Genomic DNA, 20,880 nt, shown 5'->3' with positions numbered 1-20,880 from the left:
GCCCCTTTCACAAAGTTTTGTTAATTTATTTTTCTTTTTAGTCAAACAAAAAAAAAAATACAAAAGAACATTTTAAATTCCGATAATCTTCCCACCCAGTGAATCACTTTCAAAGCTCTCAGCATTCCTTGTCTAAAAATATATTCATATATTAAAATGTGTTTATACTGCCCATCTTCGGTTTTGTAACATTTTTATTTCAACAACCCATTAAGAACATTTCATTGTTGATATTTACCTGCTATATATCTATGGTGCCTAAATAGCATTTCTACAAATGACAGCAACATGGTACAATATATATACTATATATGATATATACTGTCTTAGGGTTTCTATTGCTGTAAAAAGACACTATGGCCATGGCAACATGTATAAATGAAAACATTTAACTAGGGTGGCTTACAGTTTCAGCAGTTCAGTCCATTATCACGACTGGGAGCATAGCAGCATGTAGGCAGATGTGGTGCTGGAGAAGTAGCTGAGAGTCCTATATCTTGCAGGCAACAGGAAGTCAACTGACTCATTGGGCAGTATCCTGAGTATAGGAAACCTCAAAGCTCGCTCCCACAGTGACACACTTCCTCCAACAAGGCCAGACCTACTCCAATAAAGCCATATGTCCTAATATTGCCACTCCCTATGAGATTATGGGGGCTGAAAATACTATATATATTATACTGTTATATATATTATTTATATTATAATATAAATAACATATTTAGCATATGTACTATATAAATAGTACACATATATAAATACAACTGTTCAACTAATCTATTACTGTTGTTTAAACAATTTGCTATCTATCATTTTGTAAACAGTGCTGTAGTCAATCTCTGTGGACAACACCTTTGCATATATCCTCAATTCTTTCATTAGCTTGAATGCTTGGAAGTAAAATGTTTGTGACAAAACAATAAACCTGGTTTAAAGGAATAAGAAAAAAAACATATTGACAAACTGACTTTTAGAAAGCAAGTCATACATTTTAACTTAAATGAGGTTGATAGAAAAACTATATAGGCGGACTGGGATCGGTCAAAAATCTTAGATGTGCCCAGATCTATGAATGTTAACTGCAGTTTAATAGGTGAGATGGTATAATACCACCCACTTCTACTCACACTCTGGCTACAACTAAGGTATGACGTAGTCTTCTCTTTCCCTAGTTTCAGTCATTCATGGTCAGGCATGTTCCAAAAATTCCAGCAGTTGACAATCCATAATAGTTTGAACATCGTGCCACCCTGAGTACGGTGATCATATCTTGTAACACCCTGCTCCCATGGCTGAGGATGCCAATCGTAACTCTGTCCCGAGTAGTCCTTCATGCTGCAAATGCCACCCGCCCATTAGTCACTCACTAGTGGTCGCCCTCGGTCATTAGATAAACTAGGTGGCACTACAGCCCTGGTGTACCTCCAGTCCCCCTCGCACGGGACCCGAATGCTAGGTCACAGGGCCTCCACCTGCCCCTCACCTCACCTCATCCCAGAGACAATGCCATTTCACATCATAAGAATGGTGCACACAGAACAGTAAGATATCCTGGGAAAGAGGACAACTTCTTACAATGTATCTTTAAGATTGCTCTTTTGGAGGCGGGGCTGGAGAGACAGCTCAGAGGTTAAGAGCGTTGGTGGCTCTTCCAGAAGACTTGGGTCTGACCCCGTGACAGCCCACAACCACTTTTAACTCCAGTCCCTATTCCGGCCTCCAGGAGCACTGTATGCATGTGGTGCACAAACATACCAGCAGACAAAACATCCATATACACAAAATAATTTAAAGATCAAATTATTTTGCTATTAGCTGTTGTTAATCATCTCTCATAATGCCTAATTTATAAACTGAATTTTATTAAAGGTAGATACGCACAGGAAGAAACAATATACAAAAGGTTTGGCATTATCCACTGTTCGGAGCATCCATTGAGGTCTATTTTCCACAGATAAAGGGAGACTAATATTGAGCTCTTTCTTTGGGATTTGATATCATCTTTCATCCCCTTTGCTAAGTGCGTTTCTTATCCACTAACCAGTACATATTCATAGTCTTATTCATTCCTATTCTGTGTGTGTGTGTGTGCATGTGTGTGTGTGTGTGTACACGCACATGCATGTGTGTATGCACACAGAGGCTAGATGTCTTCTTCAGTCATGTCTCTACCTTATTTTCTGAGATAGAACATATCTCACTGAACATGGTACCGATTTATCTAGCTGGGCTAGCTAGCAAGCCGCAGGGATTCTTGTCCTTGCCTCCCCGGGGCTGGGGTTCAAGCCCAGCTCTTGCATGAGTGCTGGGGATTAACCTCAGGTTATCAGACTTGTGTGATAATCCCTTTCCCAAGTGAACCATCTCCCCAGGCCCCTTTCAACAGACATTTTAAGCAGAAAGTCCCTGGCTCCATTACTGATGGGCTCTGATTACACATATCAGTTCCAAAATCTTCATCCAAGTTTGCACTCCCAATTAGAGGCCAGAACTAGTTTGCAGTTTGCCATTTTAATGAAGTGATAGAAAGGACATCTGAAATTGAAGCAAAAACCAACAAGTACCTATAGAACTAGAGAGAGTAGAATGTACGATCAGACCACACATTCTCTTCGGATTTTATGTTTATTCATCTGTGTTCTACCTGGTTCCAAAATCGACTCGCAGCAGCTTTTCCTTTTTAAACATGTTTTCTAAATTGGACATTTTACATCACTGAAGATGCCAGCTCCTTTCCTAACATAAGGACATTCTTCTATCATAACTGCTTGCTATATTTGGAGACTGAATGGCAAGGATATTGTTCTTAACCAGAAAAGAAAAGAGAAGAGGGGAGAAAAATAATTCATTATGATCACAAACCCTGTTTAGAAAACCTGCCAAATTTTAGGAGTGCAATACCAGTTCTATTAAAAACAAAACAAAAAAACAGAAACAAAAACCAGTGCTCAGTTCCTGGGGTGCATAAAAGCACTAAAAAAAAAAAATCATCACACAAAGTTGGGCCTCTGAGCTATTCACTTCCCCCACAGAGACTGTCAAAGCTCAGGTACCCTGCATCTGGCAAGAGGAGGGGGCAGGGAGGAGGCCCCTGACAGGGAAGGCAGACCCAGGGGGAGGGAAGCTTTGCGCTCCAGTAAGTCAGGTGTAAGGAAGCAGCCTGGATACCGAGGGACTCTGCTCCTTGATGTACTCTTTTCCCTCACAGGCCACCTGACTCTTCCAAAACCAGACAGACCTTTCTGCAGTGCTGGGCCGGCTTTCTTGTTCCACATTTTGAATGGTGGTGGTGATGATGATGACGACTAGTTTATGGCCTTTGTGAATTCTCATCTTTGGAGTTCTTATCCAGCTTTCTTCCACTGGCCTAACCCTCGTCCAGTACTTCTTCCCTGCATGCTGGGACACGGTCCCAAACCCCATATGACACACTGAAGGACAGCTAATGGCAAGTCCATGGTACACGGTAAATGGATACTTTGAAGAAAATTGATTTTGCGTGATTTAAGAACAAGAATAAAGGCTCGAGTGTTCCACTGATAGGGGTGGGATTGAGGGGAGGCAACGGCTTTGAACCGGTTTGGCACGCTACAAACGCTCTGGTTAGTTCTGCTCTGTCTGACTGCTTTCCAATGCCACCGTTTCGGGAAAAAGGATCATCCTCATTACGAAACCTCCTGTCTTTTGCAATTTCAAGGCAACCTTAAGGTAAATAGGTCTTCGCTTTTATTTTGTCTGATTTAGCAGTATATTTAAGCAGCAAGGGTCAAATACAACAGGACTCTTCTTATACAAAACATGTTGATATTCATCCGAAGCTCAAACTTTGCATTTTAACACTTTATAACTTGCTGAACTATTTCCAACTTTTTTGGGTTTTTTGTTTGTTTGTTTGAGACAGGGTTTCTCTGTGTAGTTTCGGTGCCTGTCCTGGATCTCACTCTGTAGCCCAGGCTGTCCTTGAACTCACAGAGATCCGCCTGGCTCTGCCTCCCGAGTGCTGGGATTAAAGGCGTGTGCCACCACCACCCGGCCTCTAACTATTTTTCTTTTTATTCTCACAATTTAGTAGGTATTACTGTCCTCTCTTCAGAGAGTCATTTAGGAAGTCTAGTGCAGTGGTTAAGAATGTGGGTACATGCTTGTAATCTCAGCATTTAGGAGGCACAGGCTAGATTAGGAGTTTAAGGGCATCCTCAGCTAGTCAGAGACCAACCTGGGCTACAAGAAATCTTTTCTCACAAAGCAACAGCAACAACAAAAGTAGACACTGAGGCTCGGCTGCCTGCCTTCAAGTTCAGGCTCTGCTCACGTAAGTGACCCTACAGAAGCCACTTACACCTCCCATGCCTCTGCACCTCCCTACATCTGTGCATCAGAAAAAGCCATCCTATCCACCCACAGGGCTACTTCCTGAGCCCTGACTCTGTTCATGCATCCAGGCTGCTGTGGGACAGGATCAGCCAGTGACACCAGCATCCCCACGTAAACGTCTAAGAAATGTGAGCAAGACTCATCCCCAGAGGTAAACACTTCAGAGCCACAGGAGGAACCCTTACCTTTAACAATGATGCCGCTCCTGTGGCTCATAATTTTATCAGTGGACAGATTATCTATTTTTTTTTTCACAAAAGCAAAATGCACGATAAAAGGGGACCTCTGGTTGGATATAACGACTCAAAAAGGAAGAGCGGGGGCAAGAGTTCAAGTGAGGCTTCTTGAGAGAACCCTATTTATTTTCGTTGCCACAGAAATACTGTGCGCAATTTAAGTGCTTGTAGCCGTTTTCAAGCACAAAAAAAAGGCCACGCTAAATGGAATAATATTGGTGTAACCCATGGTGACGGTCAGAGCGAATTTCCCACTGTTTCCTCACTGGCTGTTTCCTCACTGGGACAATGCAGGGCTTCTCTGGAGGAGCCTCTAAGGAGGAAGGGCTGCATCACCCCACGTGAGCACTCGGAGGGGCTCGCAGAACCTAAGACCCAGCAGGCAGCAGCTCGCTGTGCTGTGGGAAAGAGCGTCTTCACCAGGGAAGGACTCATGGGGCTGTGAAATGGGGGTACAAAGGGTAAAGTGAGAAGGGGGGATACTGGGGGACAGGGAGAAACAGACAGACCCACCAAGACACAAGACGGGTAGAAAAAGCTGGAGGAATCTGGAAGTAATCACAAAACCAGGACCAACCTGAAGTTAATACCAAAACAAGAGAGTCACGGGGTGGAGGGTGAGGGCCGGGGGGTGGGCAGGGAACGAACCAGCTACAGGAGAGGGAGCTACATTAGAGAGATCAAGTCACAGCAGAGAGAGAGAGAGAGAGAGAGAGAGAGAGAGAGAGAGAGAGAGAGAGAGAGAGAGCCAGCAGCAGGAGAGCCATAAAAGACTACCCATTTGGTGTCTTCATCACATGTGTGGTGGGTCAGGTTGTCATAGCAGGGCTCACAGATGCCACCTACAAATTGCTAATGTCTCCCCAAGGTTCTTTCCTAGAAATGACACTTCCTGCTAAAAGCATCATGGGAAAGAACAAGTGTGGTCTGGAAGGTTCAACAGGGGAGTGCCACGTCAAAGAACCCAACTGGCGAGGGTAGGCCACCTCTCCCCTGTAGCAACATGCTAGGGACTGTCACTAGCTGATGAGTGCCACAAGCCACAAATGGGAAAGAGGAACACAACTGCCTTGCGCTGGTATGGCCTTTTCAAGCGTGCACCTCTTGTTCCTCGTGGCATGGATCATCTGGACAGGACAAAGTTCTTCGTGTGACTACCTCTTCTTTCACTCCGGCTTGTGTGAAGTGTCACTGGAGACAGAGCTGGGGCCTGATTCACAACCAGGCAAACACTTTGCTTCAGAGTCACATCCACGGTGTGACTGAAGTCCCTGGGAATGGTCTTTGTCACCAGAAGCAAGTTTTTGTGTATGTGGAAGAGGGAATACCTGTGGGTGGGAGGGGAGGGGATGTGTGTGCATGTGCCTTTGTGTGTGTGTGTGTGTGTGTGTGTGTGTGTGTGTGTGTGTGTGTGTGTGTGTGTAAACAACAGACCAACCTCGGGTGTCATTACTCCAGCCCCCTCCTTTTTGTGTTAAGAAGGGACTCTCATTGGACCGGAGCTTGCCAAATAGGCTAGGCTTGCTGACCATTGAGCACCAGGGCTTGCCTGTCTCTGCTGGGATAACAAGTATATACCACACATCTGGCTGCTTTTATGTGGGTTTTTAGGATTAAGTTCAAGTCTTCAGGCTTGCAAGGCAAGCATTCCTTTACTACCTACCTCCCCAGCTTCCAAACAAGGTTTTAAAAATCTGTAAATACTACTCACAGAAACTTATTTGCGGGCCAGAGACATGGCTTAGTGGTTAAGAAATGGCAACCAACTGTAACTCCAGCCCCAGGGGATTCAACACATTCTGCAGGCACTACATATATGTGCTGCCCAGACATACATGCAGGCAAAACACCCACACACATAAAGACAAACACATTTTTTTTTTAAAAAAGAATCTTATTTATGACTACTATACATAAAAAGCAAACTGTGTTTTAGGTACTAAATCTAGTCTAAAATATCTACTTCTGTAGAATGACTAATTAAATATAATTTATGTTAGCTAAGCCAGGTGTAAACACTGTGGTACCCTGCACAGACCATTAACCATATCTCATTAAGAAGTTTCTGACTCTCCAAACCCTCCAACATTCTAAGGGGGTATGATATAGATGAATAATTATGTTACAATGAAAGTATTAGAGGATGTCCCTTAAGGGTCTTTAAAAACAGCTCTTAAAAGCATAAACAGGAAGCATGCTACAAAGGTTATGAAGAACAGTAGAGTAAAAATGATGGTGGCCTATTTCCATGATGAAGCACTGGGAAAAAAAAATGACTTCCATTAAGTTAAAATGAACTGTTATTTCATTAAGCGAGTGTCTTATTTACTCTTTGCTCCATATACGATAATAACATGTATTGTTGAGAGTCAACAGCTCACAGTAGCATTTTTTAATTTGGGAAAAGGAGGAAATCATAAACTCTACGGAACAGTTCTCTAGTTGACACAGTTCGCCACACTTGGGGGGTGGGGGTGGAGTGTACTTTATACTAGAATCTTCATTAAGCCTTCTGTCCTTGACTAACTAACTCACACTCTTACCCACCGTTAGCAGGGCTTGCACTCTGACGTACTGTAGGCTTTTAGGATAAATGGATGCTGATCTAGCCTCATTTGGCCACTGGTTTTCTGTGTGTCTAGTGGTGTACGTTTGGAAGATGCCTGTCTCTGGGAAAGAAGTGAAGCAAAGAAGTACCCTTGACCTTGACACCATGTGTTCCTCAGCCTGGACCTCCTATGGGTCTTTCATAGCTCCGTTAGCTATGACTACCATGTTGCTCCCTTGGTTACACATTTCTTCATCACCTGGCTCCACATGTTGGATGATCTCAATCCACTCAAGTTACTTCTGAATTCCAGAGTTAATCTGATTCAGAGTCACCTATCCCAATAAACTCATCTCCAATACACAGACCACAGTGGGCTGACCTGAATATATTCATTTGTACGGATGAACATATTGATGGAATACTCTTGTGTACCAGACTGTGGGCACGACAGCACTGAGAAAACACCGAAGGAAACAGAAGCACTGTCAATTGCTGGTGTGTCTCGGGGACAGCTGAATATGGCACACACTGTCATATGGCTTTATCTTTGAACAGACCACAGAGAAGAAGGGAGACCACCCACTGGCCAGCAGAGCAAGCCGTGATAGGACAAGCTATAAGTAAGCCACAAATGCCAGGAGTCCTCTTCGAGCTTTTATTTTTCAGAAAAATTTGCAAGCCTCAGAAACTAATTTTTTATGCCCCAAAACATTCATTTGTAGGCACTTCTTTGAAAGAAAGGGGGCATTCCTTTGAATTTTTTGTTTTGTTCTGTTTTTTTCCTCAGCAACAAGAAATGCAACTAGGCCTTCACCTGGCACTCTGTCAGCTCCCACAGCCAAGAAAGCTCAGTGTTAGAACAAAGCCACCTAGATGCCTTCAGTACTGGCTACGGCTGGCCTAGAGTTCAAGGGTCAACCTCCAAGAATGCTTTAGCCCTTTACTTTCATTTCCCTCATAAGTATCCTCCAAATGCCAAGGATTAGGGGACCCAGGGCGCAGAATCTTTCCATCACAGACCTGAAAAATCACAATTTATTGCTGACACTGGTCTCTCAAAGCATTAGTCAGAACACCTGCAAACCTTTGGCAGATGTTTATCAATACAAGTTTGGTCTTTCATGGCTCGGCACTTGCAATTGCCAAGCAGACCACTCTTGGAAGCAGCGTGAGGCTCTGGGTTGATAATGTATTGAGAGAGCTGGTTACCAATAATGGCTGTCATCATCTGCTTTCTCAGGAAAGACATTTTCTGTTTATACAAAGACCAAACAATACAACATCTGACAATCTTGTGCATATACATACTTGACAAACAACGAATTTTTGTGCTCTTTAATGCTCATAATGAATTCTTCCCTCTCCCCCAAAAAGTCAATTTAAGATGCTGTTGAAGAAAATATTTGAAAACAACACTTGACTTGTTTTGGGAAAATATACTGCTTTTTCAGACGTGCACACTTTCAGCACTTCCATTCTGGATACATTGCTTGAGCCCTGGTACAACAGGTGCTATGTACTGGACACCCATCTGGTGTGAGGAACGGCTGTACACTATGGACCTCTGTTTAGCAGCGACGAGTTACTGAAATATACTTTAATAGTTCACAAGAGAAAACAGTTCTAGGTCATGGTGGGATGACTTACCTGTGATACGAAGGCTCTATGTACCTGGTTTACCTTCCTTGCATTTGGCCAAAGTTTTAGGGTAAACCAGGCTATTGGTGAAGAAAGCACCACCATTAGGCATGTTACACTGGGGTCAACGCCTCCTTTTTCACAAGAGGTAAATGAAAAGTTTGATGTAGAAGTAAAAGCAAACTTTAGCCCAAGAAGCTCCACAACACATCCAAAGACCCTTCTAGAAACTAGCGAGAGTGACTTTAAGGCCAGAGCCCACTTCCCAAGGAAAATGAGACTCCCAGACTCAGTTACGTGGTGCAGTGGCATCATCGTCAATGTATCTGGGTTCATTTCTTTACTATTGATTACTAAAGTTCTCTAAACAAAGTTGAGTCATTAGCCACCACTGAAACACCAGCAACATCGGTACCAGCTGTAGGCTATACGACGGAGCTCATGGGAATCCTGGAGTTTTCTAAGACAGCCACAATGTGCCGGGTGAGAACAACAGGCGTCATATTGGCCCTGTGTGATGGTGTCCCACAACTGAGGCTGGCCGGTTAAATGGAAGCCAATCAATCTTAGTTGAATCAATTCAGTTCCCTCTTGAGAGGCTTCAAACTAGGGGAGCCTTGCACCCTAGCGTCTGAAAATCAGTACTGCTCTGTGGTGATATATTGTGTACCCCAATAAAGCTTGCCTGAGGATCAGAGAAGCAGAGCAAGCCACAGCCACCACCTATTACCTCACCAACTCCACAAATCCTCTGACTGAAATCCTCTACCCGAAAGGGTCTCAGCTGAACTGCTTTAGTTCCTGTTTCCTCACACCTTATATACCTTTCCCCACCATGCCGTCACTTCCTGGGATTAAAGGCAGGTGCCACCACTGCCTGGTTCTGTTCCCAGTGTAGCCTTGAACTCACAGAGATCCAGACGGATCACTGCTTCCCGAGTGATAGGCTTAAAGGTGTGTGCCACCACTGTCTGGCCTCTATGTCTAATCTAGTGGCTGGTTCTGTCCTCCGATCCCCAGGCAAGTTTATTAGGATATACAATATATCACTACACTGATTCATCACATCAACAGCAATGCCTTGTTAGAGAAGGCACCCGCCATCTTTTTCCTTCTTTCTTTCTTTTTCTTTTTCTTTTCTTTTTTTTTTTTTAGACCTGGAGCTCACCAAATAGGCTAGGCTTGCTGAACACTGAGCTCCAGGGCTTACCTATCTCTGCTAGGATAACAAGCATGTACCACACACCTGGCTGATTTAATTTGGGTTTTTCTTTAGCATTCTAGCACTGATGTATGCACACTTGAGTAACAGTTTGGATTGATCTGTTTTCCTAATTCACATAAATGTAGTAAGGTTCTATGCAATAACATAGAAGTCTCTCTTCTTTCAACATCATGTCTGTAGGTAGCTCATTTCACAGCTACTGTTGGTTCTTCCATTGCAGTACAGTATTTCAACCTATGATCACACTGTTAACACATGTCTCTGGATGCACTTGAATATATACTTCTCTAGAGCATTCATATTGGGGTGGGGAAGGAAACAGAGAGGGAGGTAGCTTAAACGATCTTAAGTGAAATCTACAGGAAATTAATTCCAATGTGTCTCTTGCCAATCAATTTTAATATTAACTAGTTCTTATATAGCTTTGAAGAAAGGTCATTAAACATCTAGATTTATCTTTCCGCAAGCTTTAATTCTTGAACATTCACCAAATATAAGCTACGAATTAGATATATCTTAACTTACTCTCTCAAGTCTGTGATTTTTTTTCCAATAGATTTATTGAAGCTACTTCCCCCTCAATCTCTTCCCCTCAGTTTTACATATTTTTCTTTTCAATAGAGCCAATATTGCATATACTGAAAGAAGAAAAAATCCTCTCAAAATTAAAGCAATTCTGCATCAAAAAAGTTTCAAGTTAACACTGAACACGGCTGTAAAGTAAAAGGTGTTAATTCTGTAGTCAAATTAAAGAATACAAGCACAAATAATAAAGACTAATTTTAAAAGGATTAAATCCAACTTCCAAGTCTTCAGTGTTTTCATTACCATGGAGAATTATTCTGCAAATCGAGTGTAGAGACGGGACCTATCTGACAATGGTGCGGCACCAATGAAATGCGCTTATCTGTTTGTCAGTCTCCTTGATAACAAACACAGCAACTCACGTCCCTTCCTGCACCGGGAACTTTCCACATACTGTTGTTCACACACCTATCCTTTACATACGTTAGTCTGACAAAGAAATTTGATGATGTAGATACTGTCATCCCTCCCATCTTATAAGAAGAAACTGAGGCACAGTAAGGGAAAGTAACTTAAGTTCCCACACCCGTGACTCAAAAGCCATGCCTCAGGCTGGTGAGCTATCTAGGGTTCAATTCCCAGCACCCACCCACATGGCAGCTCATAACTGTCTGTAACTCCAGGGGAACCAACACCTCCTTCTGGCCTCTGTAGCAGGAATCTTAAAAGTTCTTATTAATAAAATCAAACCTGAGCCAGGTATTGGGGTGAACTGGAAGATCAGAGAATCAGAACAAGCCACAGTTACCTCACCTCGCCGGATCCTCAGCTGGTCTTGTTTCCTCAGATTGGAGGCCTCTAAGTCCTCATCTAGAATGGGTCTCAGCTGAATTGCTGCTCAAAAGCCTGAATGCTTAACCAGTCAAATGCTTAACCAGGCCAAATGCTTCTTGTTCCTGGTCCTCACGCCTTACATATCTTTCTACCTTCTACCATCACTCCCTGGGATTAAAGGTTCGCTTTCTGGGATTAAAGGCATGAGTCACCGTGCTTGGCTGTATCCTTGAACACATGGATTTCTGCCTCTGGAATGCTACCACTGCCTATCCTCTATGTTTAATATTGTGGCTGTTTTGTCTCTGACCCCAGATAAGTTTATTAGGGTGCACAATATTTTGGGAAACACAATACCACCACAGGCCTCCCTGGGAAATGTACACACTGGTACACACACATGCATTCAGGCAAAGCACTCATATACATACAAATAAATAAATAAATAAATAAATTTTTAGGAGCCATACTGCTTTGAACCTTAGACTGTATTGCTATGCATCACTACCTTACAAAATGTTAGTTTTATTGTTGTTGGCAATGTCATGGTTATTTTGATAACAACTCGTTTTCAAGATCAGGGAATAGTATGTGAGCCATGGGAAGGAACTCTACATACATTTGTTCTGATTTATGAGAATACTGTGACGATGATTGTAACTAGGCAACCCTCCGATTCTGGGAGAACTAATTAAGAAATGAATTAAGGGATCCAATGGGTACCCAAATTAGTCATTAGGGCTCGAAGATCTGGAGCTCTGGTCTAAATCCAGCGTTAGCACTTGTTTCCAAAATAAACATGGCCAGATAAGTACCACAGCTCACAACTAAAATGGATTTAGATGGCGTATGTGCCCACACGGGAAAGACCTCTTCCTAATTGAATTCGGACATCGCTTCGGTTATCGCGGGTCTCATTCACCATCTTCCCAGTCTTTCTGTAGCTGCTGGCAACAGGACTGTGCTAAGGGAAAAGTCACTTCCATCAGCGATGTCTGCAGTACCAGCATAAAAAGATAAGAGCAGAGCATTTGAGCTGTAACTAGACAATTCCTTAAGTGTGCTCATGTGGCATATGTTTTAGACAACTACCAACTGGCAAGGCTGGTTACAGAAGGGAAATCTAATGTCACCGTTCTGGGGTAAACAGTCAGGAGAAGTGGTGTTCCAACATGAGATTAGAGCAAGCTTTTCAGGCCAAAGCACTCCTCTTCCCCACCTCTAATATGATTAGTGGCAGACAGCTGGAGGCATCCCATCCTCCTGACAGAAAGATGTTTTCAATTGGTACATCTTTCCATCAAGCTGCTGCCTTCCAGCAGCATAATCAGAGTCTCTGATTATTTGGTGTACGTTCCAAGGAAACAGGAGTTCACTGTGTCCTTGCTTGTCTGATGGGGAGAAGGCTGACAGAATTTACATTATCACTCTTCAGTGGCCTAAGCAAAAGGCAACTAAACACACACACACACACACACACACACACACACACACACACACAGAGGAGGGGGGAGGCAGGCAGGGAGGGAGGGAGGGAGAGAGGCCCCATGCTCACGAATAATGTACATATGTATAGACACTTAGACAGTTCATCCAGGTTTTACTCTAAAAATTCCCTTTCAGCAAATATAAAGTACTTTCATGGTGACTCAAACACAAGGAAGTCAAAAATCCCAATCCATGGATTCTGACCAACTCCCACCATAGTCAATAGCTCTTTTCAGAGTAACAGTCATTTTAGTGAGGTTTTAGGTTCATGGAAAAAGGATCAAGTTTAAACACTGATGGGAAATGAAGGAGGCACTAAGGCTTGGCTCATTTGGACTGTGTCAATTTGGAATTTGTGATTTTTTTTTTTGAATTTCAAGACCAAAAATCTCTTCACATAGAACACAGGCTGTTGGAGAATTTCAGAGAATGTATGATGGACCTGAAACAACATGCTTTCTGCCCACAAAGGCTTCTAACATGACCATCCGCACATGCCTAACTATTGAAACAGTGCAACTTTTTGCTTGTTTCTGTTTGTTTGCTTGAGGCAGGTTCTCACTTTGTAGCACTGGCTGGCCTTGAACTCACAAGAGAACCATCCACCTGCCTCTGCCTCTGAACTACTGAAATGACAGACATACATCACCACATCCGCCAACAATTCACATTTTATTGGATGTCAGTTCCCTTGACATGCATGAGCTTGAGATAGTCAATGCCTAGGGCAATGACTGTGATTATCATCTCTCAGATGAGATCAGGAGCATTCTCCAGGGTGGTGTGTTGTAGGCTATCCATTGACCAGGAAAGAAGAAACCGAGGCTCAGAAGAGGGAGAAATAAGACCACGCCACGTTGACGCAGCAGACCCAGGAGGCAAGGCTAGGCTGTTCTGACTCTGAGGCCCAGTCTTTCAGCTCCTGTTCCGTGCTGACTGAGTACTACAACTGAGAGTCTGACTTCTAGACTCACTGAGGCAGTCTTCAAAAGCAGGGACCAGGGCAAAACTGGCTGTCACTGCTAGGCTGGACCAGCCAGGCAGTCCGGCTCTGGAGCTCCGTGCTCTTAACTCTTAACTCCCTTTTAAATCACGAGGACGTCTAGAAAAGACCTTGTTTTCATTTTCTTTTTGTGGCACTCCTAAGTATTTTACATGATGCTATTCTAACAAATACCATGGAAACCATGTAGTTTGGAAGGGGGATGTGGGTGGGAAGGGTGATAGAGATGGGAAGGGGAATGTGGGTGGAACAGAAGGGACTCAGATCCCTTGGCCACGTGGCCCCAACTGGACTGCCTCAGTCCTTGCACTTTCATGGTAACTCTGGCCTGAAACCTTAAGAGGCATCTAAGCCCTCCCCACAGCTGTTGACTGGGCTCTCCAGGAGTCAGCTGTAAGTGAAGGAACCATCACCCACAAAGACATGAGGATGTCATGGAGAAAGAAGGGACCATCTCTACTTACCTGGGAATCCACAGAGATGTTCTGGAAAGCGGTCTAGGTTCTGGAATAGTCTAGGAAGAAAATTAATTTGCAGGGTCAGACTGGTTGGTCATCCATTAGCAACATCAGCAACCCCCTTCCCCATCATACTTGCCCCTTAATACAGAATCTTGAGTCTGGCAGATAATGAGTTGGTCCTCACACATGACTTAATTTAACCCTGGGTGGGCAGGGTGATCGCTCTGTGTCTCTGTTTCCTCAGCAGTAACTGGGGATAATAATAGCTTTCTCACCAAGTGCTTAACTGCATGGTAAGCAAAGCATGCAATGTATTCAACACATCTAGCACATAACAGTGATATTTAGCAACAACAGCTAGCATTTATTACGAATTTAGGAAGTGCCTGGCATTGTTCCAGAGCGTTGTCCCCACATACTAACCCCTTCAGTACTCTAAAAGAGGCACTGGTATCATTGGCATTGGACGGAGATCAATAAAAAAGGCACAGAAGGGTCAAATCACCTGACTAGTGAAACTATACTGGAGTGTGGCATGGTGGGAGTCTAATGGTGACATGCGGGACCTAGAGAGTGGTCGCATGGTATTTGCCTAACTAAATAAAAGTAAATGTGTTGCTACTGTTTTTGTTGTATAATAGTGTTTTCTTCCAGACCTAAGCTATAATGTATGACTCCACAGAACTCACCACTGAGCCAGTTACTACTAAGGCATACAGGTGAGTGCCCACGTTATGTCAACCAGCTACTAACTCACATACCACCCCAAACATTCCTGTGTTTCTTAATAATCCCAAGTCTTAAGTGATCTGTGGAGCACTCTGTGGGGGTTCAAATGCTCAGGTCACAGACCCCCACAGAGGCATAAGGTCAACTTTCATGAGACCATTGGGGAACAAGAGGGAGGGAGGTGCTTGAAAGAATAAAACAAGGATAGAGAGTTGGGGGAGGCCAAGTAGGGGACATAAGAGGGACAGCTAAAAATAAGGGCCACTTGAGGGGAGGTACGTGAACCTAATACAATAGAAGATTCTTAAAATATACTCATACATGAAAGAAATCCAAACTGGAATCACCAAATAATGGGTAAGACAGAGCCCCAACCAGACATCTCTTACCACCAAATGAAACCTCCAGTGCTGGGAACGGGTTACATCTGGTCGACTTGTTGGCCAGAGAGGCCTCATGGAATGCTGAAACAACCCAGGCTATTGCCAAGGTTATTGGTTGCTCCCCACAAGCTGACGGTAAGGCCTTATTGCTGAAGATAACACCTACATAACCCATTGAACATGGAGAAGCCCAGTTGGTGCTTACAAGAGCCTTCACTCCTCCTGACTAGACTAGTGTTCAGGGTCCTGGAAGGCACTCTGCACGCCACCAAAGGAGAAAGGTAAAGACCAACCTAGATATAATCCCTGCAGTCTACAATGATGGCCTGCCTGTAAAATACACTGGTGCAGTAGTGGTACAGAAGTTGTGGGAGTAACCACCCACTGCCCCGACTGGAATTAAGGTTCACTCCATGAGATGAAACCCATGCCTGACACTGCTCAGGTGGCCAAGAACCTGAGACTAGATAGGTCACAGACCTAGGGGAAAACCAAATACAACTGTTCTGCTAAAGGAATGCAGCAATAAAATGACTCCTAAGGACATCGGCTCTACTCATAGGTCGGTGTCTTGCTCAGCCAGCATCAGAGGAGTTTCCTCCTGCAGTAGACGGGAACAAACACAGCGACCCACACCTGGACAATGTGCAGGAAGTAAGAGACCTTGGAACACTCAGTCCTAAAGGTGACATTGCCATCCAATCCCTCCCCTCAGGTCTCAGGGAGCTATGTGAAAGAGGAGGCAGAAAGATTGTAAAAGCCAGTGGGGCTAGAAGACAAGAAAACAAGGCCTTCTAGACACAAGAGGACTGATACACATATGAACTCACAGAGACTGGGTCAGCAGGCACAGGTGTAAACCAGACAGGGTCCCAGTCCTGAGAGAGGAAGGAGACGCACGTCCTCATCCCTAACCCAGAAGCCATCTCCAGTTGATAACCACTTGCAAGTGGAAACTTAGTTTTCTCCGACTGAGTCTCAGTGGGCATACAAATCACACTTAAGGGCAGGCCCCAGGCTCAGCAGTAGGTGTCCAACACGAAACAAACTCAATGGTATCTTTGGAGGCTTTTTGTCTCACAATACTTTGGGCATTCTTTTTTTAACTTTAAAGATCTTCTGCTTATATACTATGGTTTCCAATTTTGTTTTTATGGGTTTTTCTGGACGTGTGAATGTGTGCGTCTCAGCATCGGTGTGTTTCGTCCTATTCTGGATTGTTCTTATGTTATCCTTATTGTTTGTTTTGTCCTATTCTGGATTGTTATCTTATCCTTATTATTATTATTAATATATTTTAGATGTGTAGCTGTATTTTAATGAGAAAGAGAAAGAAAAGGGATGGATTTGGGTGGGTTGGGAAGTGGAGAGGATCTGCAGAAGAGAAACGATAATCAGAATACACTGGATGAAAAACAATGTATTTTTAATAAAACATTTTTAAAAAAATAAATGAGATGTCATGCACGGCTCTGATACCACTTCTCCTGGTACTTCTCCACCTCCACTAACATCTCTAGGGTTCATATTTAAATGAGAAGACTGATCTGGACATCCTGAGATCTTTCTTTCAATCTTTTCCCTAACAATCTGGCTTCTGAGAGAGAATGTAACGCTCCAGTGGCATGAACAATGTCAGGATAGTGCCAAGGTTATTAACATAAAACACAACCTACGTTTCATAATTAGCTCTGTGTGCAGGATCAATTCTGATTACAGGAAATATTGGCAACCAGAAGACAAGGGGAGAGTGAAGCCCCGGGACAGGAATGCAAGCCTACTTGGCCCTATTCTGAACCCGGGGAGTGGCCCCAAAGCATTTTATAGACCAATCTGAAACCGAGGGTCCCAGGGTCCCAGGGTCCCAGGTGTCCAGCAGTTGGTGGATAAGGTGAGTAGGCTGATGGGCAGATAAGAATAACTGTTAACAAATAAAGCAGAAATCAGCCAAGTAATGAGATGCCTGGATTTTAAGTCAGGCGAGAACTCCATGGTAAAGAGTTCATTTTGGTAGGGTTTTGTGTGTGTGTGTGTGTGTGTGTGTGTGTGTGTGTGTGTGTGTGTGTGTGTGTGTGTGTGTTGGGAGAGAGGGAGAGAGAGAGAGAGAGAGAGAGAGAGAGAGAGAGAGAGAGAAGAGAAGAGGAGAGGAAAGGAGAGGAGAGGAGAGGAGACATGGGGGCAGAGAGAGAGATCTTTGGGAAACATTTACTGTGGCATGAGACACTACTGACTTTATTTACAGATGAGTTCCTCACGCTTAGATCCATTTGCTTTCACAAAAACCCCTTGGAGGGGAATAATTCAGTGAGTGTAATACCTCCATTAAATAGGAATTGATTTCAAAATATGCTTTTCAAAGTTTTGACAAAAGCAATTTTCTGATTTTCTTTATGTACCACCAAAGGCAAACACTGTTATGTTGACAATGTAATAAATGAGTTGTCAAATAAGATATTAAACATTTATGGATTTAATTTTTAATAAAGGCTTTTAAACATACCCCAAAATATCCATCAGTGTTTGACATGAGGAGCGGCATTTTGGTAAATTCAATCCCCCACTACAACTGAACTCGGCACACGATATTTATGGTTTTCTTCAACACAAGGTGCTATTCCTTACGGGATGGTAAATAGCTGCAGCACAGACATTTAGAAGGCACAAAATGGTCGCACATGTCATGTATTATTTTGCTAGGATATGAGGAATGGACACACTGCCTTTGTCATTTCTATTCCATGCCTAGGAAATCACAGAGACTTTAGCTCCTAACAGACTCTGAAAGGGACTCTATCTGATGCAACAGCACGATGGTTGATTTCATGTGTCAGCCTCAAAGACAACTGTGTGCTGCAGCACTCATTTAGACATATAAATTACAGCTTGCTTAAGCCTGGAAAGAAAAAAGATGAAATTTGGTAGCGGTTATCCCTAGGGTGCAGGATTACAGGTAATTGCTTTCTTCTCTATATTTTGCTGTCCAAACTTTCTATAATGAGTGTGTATTATTTTAACAATTTGAAAAAAAAAAACCTTTTCTAAGTCTCATATATTATTAAAAACAAGCTCATGCAGTAAACAGTGAAAAAAAAAAAAAAGGCTTTGGAATCAAACACACTTGGGTCCAAACCCCAGCTTGGACCCTCCGACCTTGATGCCCTTTGAGTAGGTCCTCAGCAGCTCAAGTCTTGCACATATCAGTACAGTGAGAACAGTATGTATGTCTTGGGGGACGTGTGGAAGATACTTAGACACTCCTGACAACAAACAAGTAATCAATATGCTGGTGTTTTTAAACCAATGCCTTGGGCCAATTGTTTATAAAAAGGCTGTGAATTGGACCAGGTGATTTTCAGAAATCCTCTAACAGTTAAAAACCCACAAGAAGAGAAAGCAGCTTCAACTCCTCACTACCCTGTGTTCCTTCCCATTACAACTAGATTCCTGTAGGCCAGGACTCTGCGGTCCACTGAAGCAGCCTCAAGCCCTCTGACTGGGAGAAGCTTCTGTCTGCACTGGGTAGCAGTTGATGCAGGGACTCAGAACTGGGCAAAGTGCAGAGAATAACCAACAACTCCATCATCCCCTCCGAGGCTCAGAGAACATGGTGGGAGAGGTGAGAAGAACGTAAGTGCCGGAAGACAGGGAGGGATGCTGGGACACCTCATCTCCTGGACAGGATATGGCTCTTGCAGCCATGAACCTTAAGGGGCAGTGGCTACCTGAATAAGGCCTTCTCAAGCCTACAGCATCAACACTCATCGTGGATTGGGGGGAGCTCATGAGGCCCTACTCTTTTTTTTTTTTTTTTTTTCCAAGACAGAGTTTCTCTGTGTAGCTTTTGGAGCCTGTCCTGGAACTCCCTCTGTAGACCAGGCTGGCCTCGAACTCACAGAGATCCACCTGCCTCTGCCTCCCGAGTGCTGGGATTAAAGGCCCGGCGAGGCCCTACTCTTTCTTAAGGCGGTACAGGCAGTTCATGGTTGCTGGAATGTGGGGGTTCCATTTCTTGGCTGTGCCACCTTTGGTAGGTCACCCTCGCTCAAGTGAAAACCAAACCACAAGCAACCCTAATTAAACTCTGTGGGGCGCACACAATTAGATGTGGATGTAGGAAGATTTATCAGCAGGAAATGATTGGGCGGGGGGAGGGAGAGAAAAAGTAATGGTGAAGAGAATATAATCAAAGTACATTCTGTACATGTATGAAACTGTGAAGAATTCAATTTTAAAAGTCAAACCACCAACAACACAGAGGTCCTCAGATTGGGACAGGAGTTGGAGAAAGGTGGAAAAAGAAATCACAGTTATTGCAATCAAAATCTTCACTTTGTATGTTCTTTCAATTAATGTGAGCAAAATGAAATAGGAGATTTCTTAAATGAGAGGTAAGAAACAATACTGTAGTCCTCTGCCACTCTTTTTAAATTATGTTGCTACTAGCATCCTGTCCATCGGAAGACAGGTCGGTCAGACAGGCTTATGATAAAATAGATAAACTCAACAAAATATGGTGGCTGGGCTATGTTGTCCTTGGATATCTGCTGCTAATGACTACAGCAAGAAACACTGATTCGACTGGCTTTAATAGCCAGTCAGGTATTCGTTGACAGGTGGAAATGAAAACTATCAAAACTGTGAAGATCCTGACACAAGGGTCAAGTCCCATTTTGGCTCACCCTAAAGGGCTTCCCAAAGTCTTCTGCTACATTGGCATTGTGTATTATGGATGCTTCCTGAGTCACGGTCAAAAGGAAAAAGGATTTTCATCATAATGGGATTCGCTACATTAATGAATATTGGTAGAGCTTTCTGTAGTATAATTTACTGTAGAGAGTACAGCAGGGAAAAAGAGGGTACAAATCTGACCTCCTCCTTTCTCAACTCTCAGTCACTCTGCGCTCTAGGAAAGTGAGTTCGCTTCTTCTCCAGCACCTGCTCTCTCGCTGTTCAGCCCTAGTGCGGTGCACACACTCGGGAAATAGTTGCTAAAGAAATGAACGGGATGCTGCTCTGGCACCAAAGCAAAAGAAGGAATTTCATGATAGTTTCCGGTGCGGAAAGAAAAATAAAACCCACAAACTGATTCCAAGTGAGAACAGCAAGCAAGTTTAGGCCCCACCAAGCATGCTCAGGAAATCCTGGGCCCACTGGGCCTTGGGCCAGTCAACTCACCTGGGTCAAAGAGATTCGTTGAAAATATCTAGTATAGCCGGGCGGTGGTGGCGCACGCCTTTAATCCCAGCACTCGGGAGGCAGAGGCAGGTGGATCTCTGTGAGTTCGAGGCCAGCCTGGTCTACAGAGTGAGATCCAGGGCAGGCACCAAAACTACACAGAGAAACCCTGTCTCAAAAAAAAAAAAAAAAAAAAAAAATCTAGTATATGGCTCTCACCCTGGAGGGACCCCACAGATGCCGTTCCACCATTAATTA

The 20,880-nt window shown here is 43.6% G+C and overlaps 1 protein-coding gene across 6 annotated transcripts in view; it reads right to left on the bottom strand.

Annotated features, from left to right (window-relative positions):
• The window catches only part of Spats2l (spermatogenesis associated serine rich 2 like), a 172,999-nt gene that overhangs the window by 132,763 nt on the left and 19,356 nt on the right, over positions 1-20,880 (bottom strand). For all 6 annotated transcript variants that reach the window (XM_052749492.1, XM_052749497.1, XM_052749494.1 and 3 more), the window contains exon 2: positions 14,339-14,388. In XM_052749492.1, coding sequence (XP_052605452.1) covers positions 14,339-14,388 — 50 coding nt within the window. The remainder of the gene's footprint in view (positions 1-14,338; positions 14,389-20,880) is intronic.

Source organism: Peromyscus californicus, unplaced genomic scaffold, assembly GCF_007827085.1.
Source record: "Peromyscus californicus insignis strain IS unplaced genomic scaffold, ASM782708v3 Scaffold_21__1_contigs__length_65335640, whole genome shotgun sequence".
NCBI lineage: Eukaryota > Metazoa > Chordata > Mammalia > Rodentia > Cricetidae > Peromyscus > Peromyscus californicus.
This window is presented reverse-complemented; position numbering and strand designations above follow the sequence as displayed.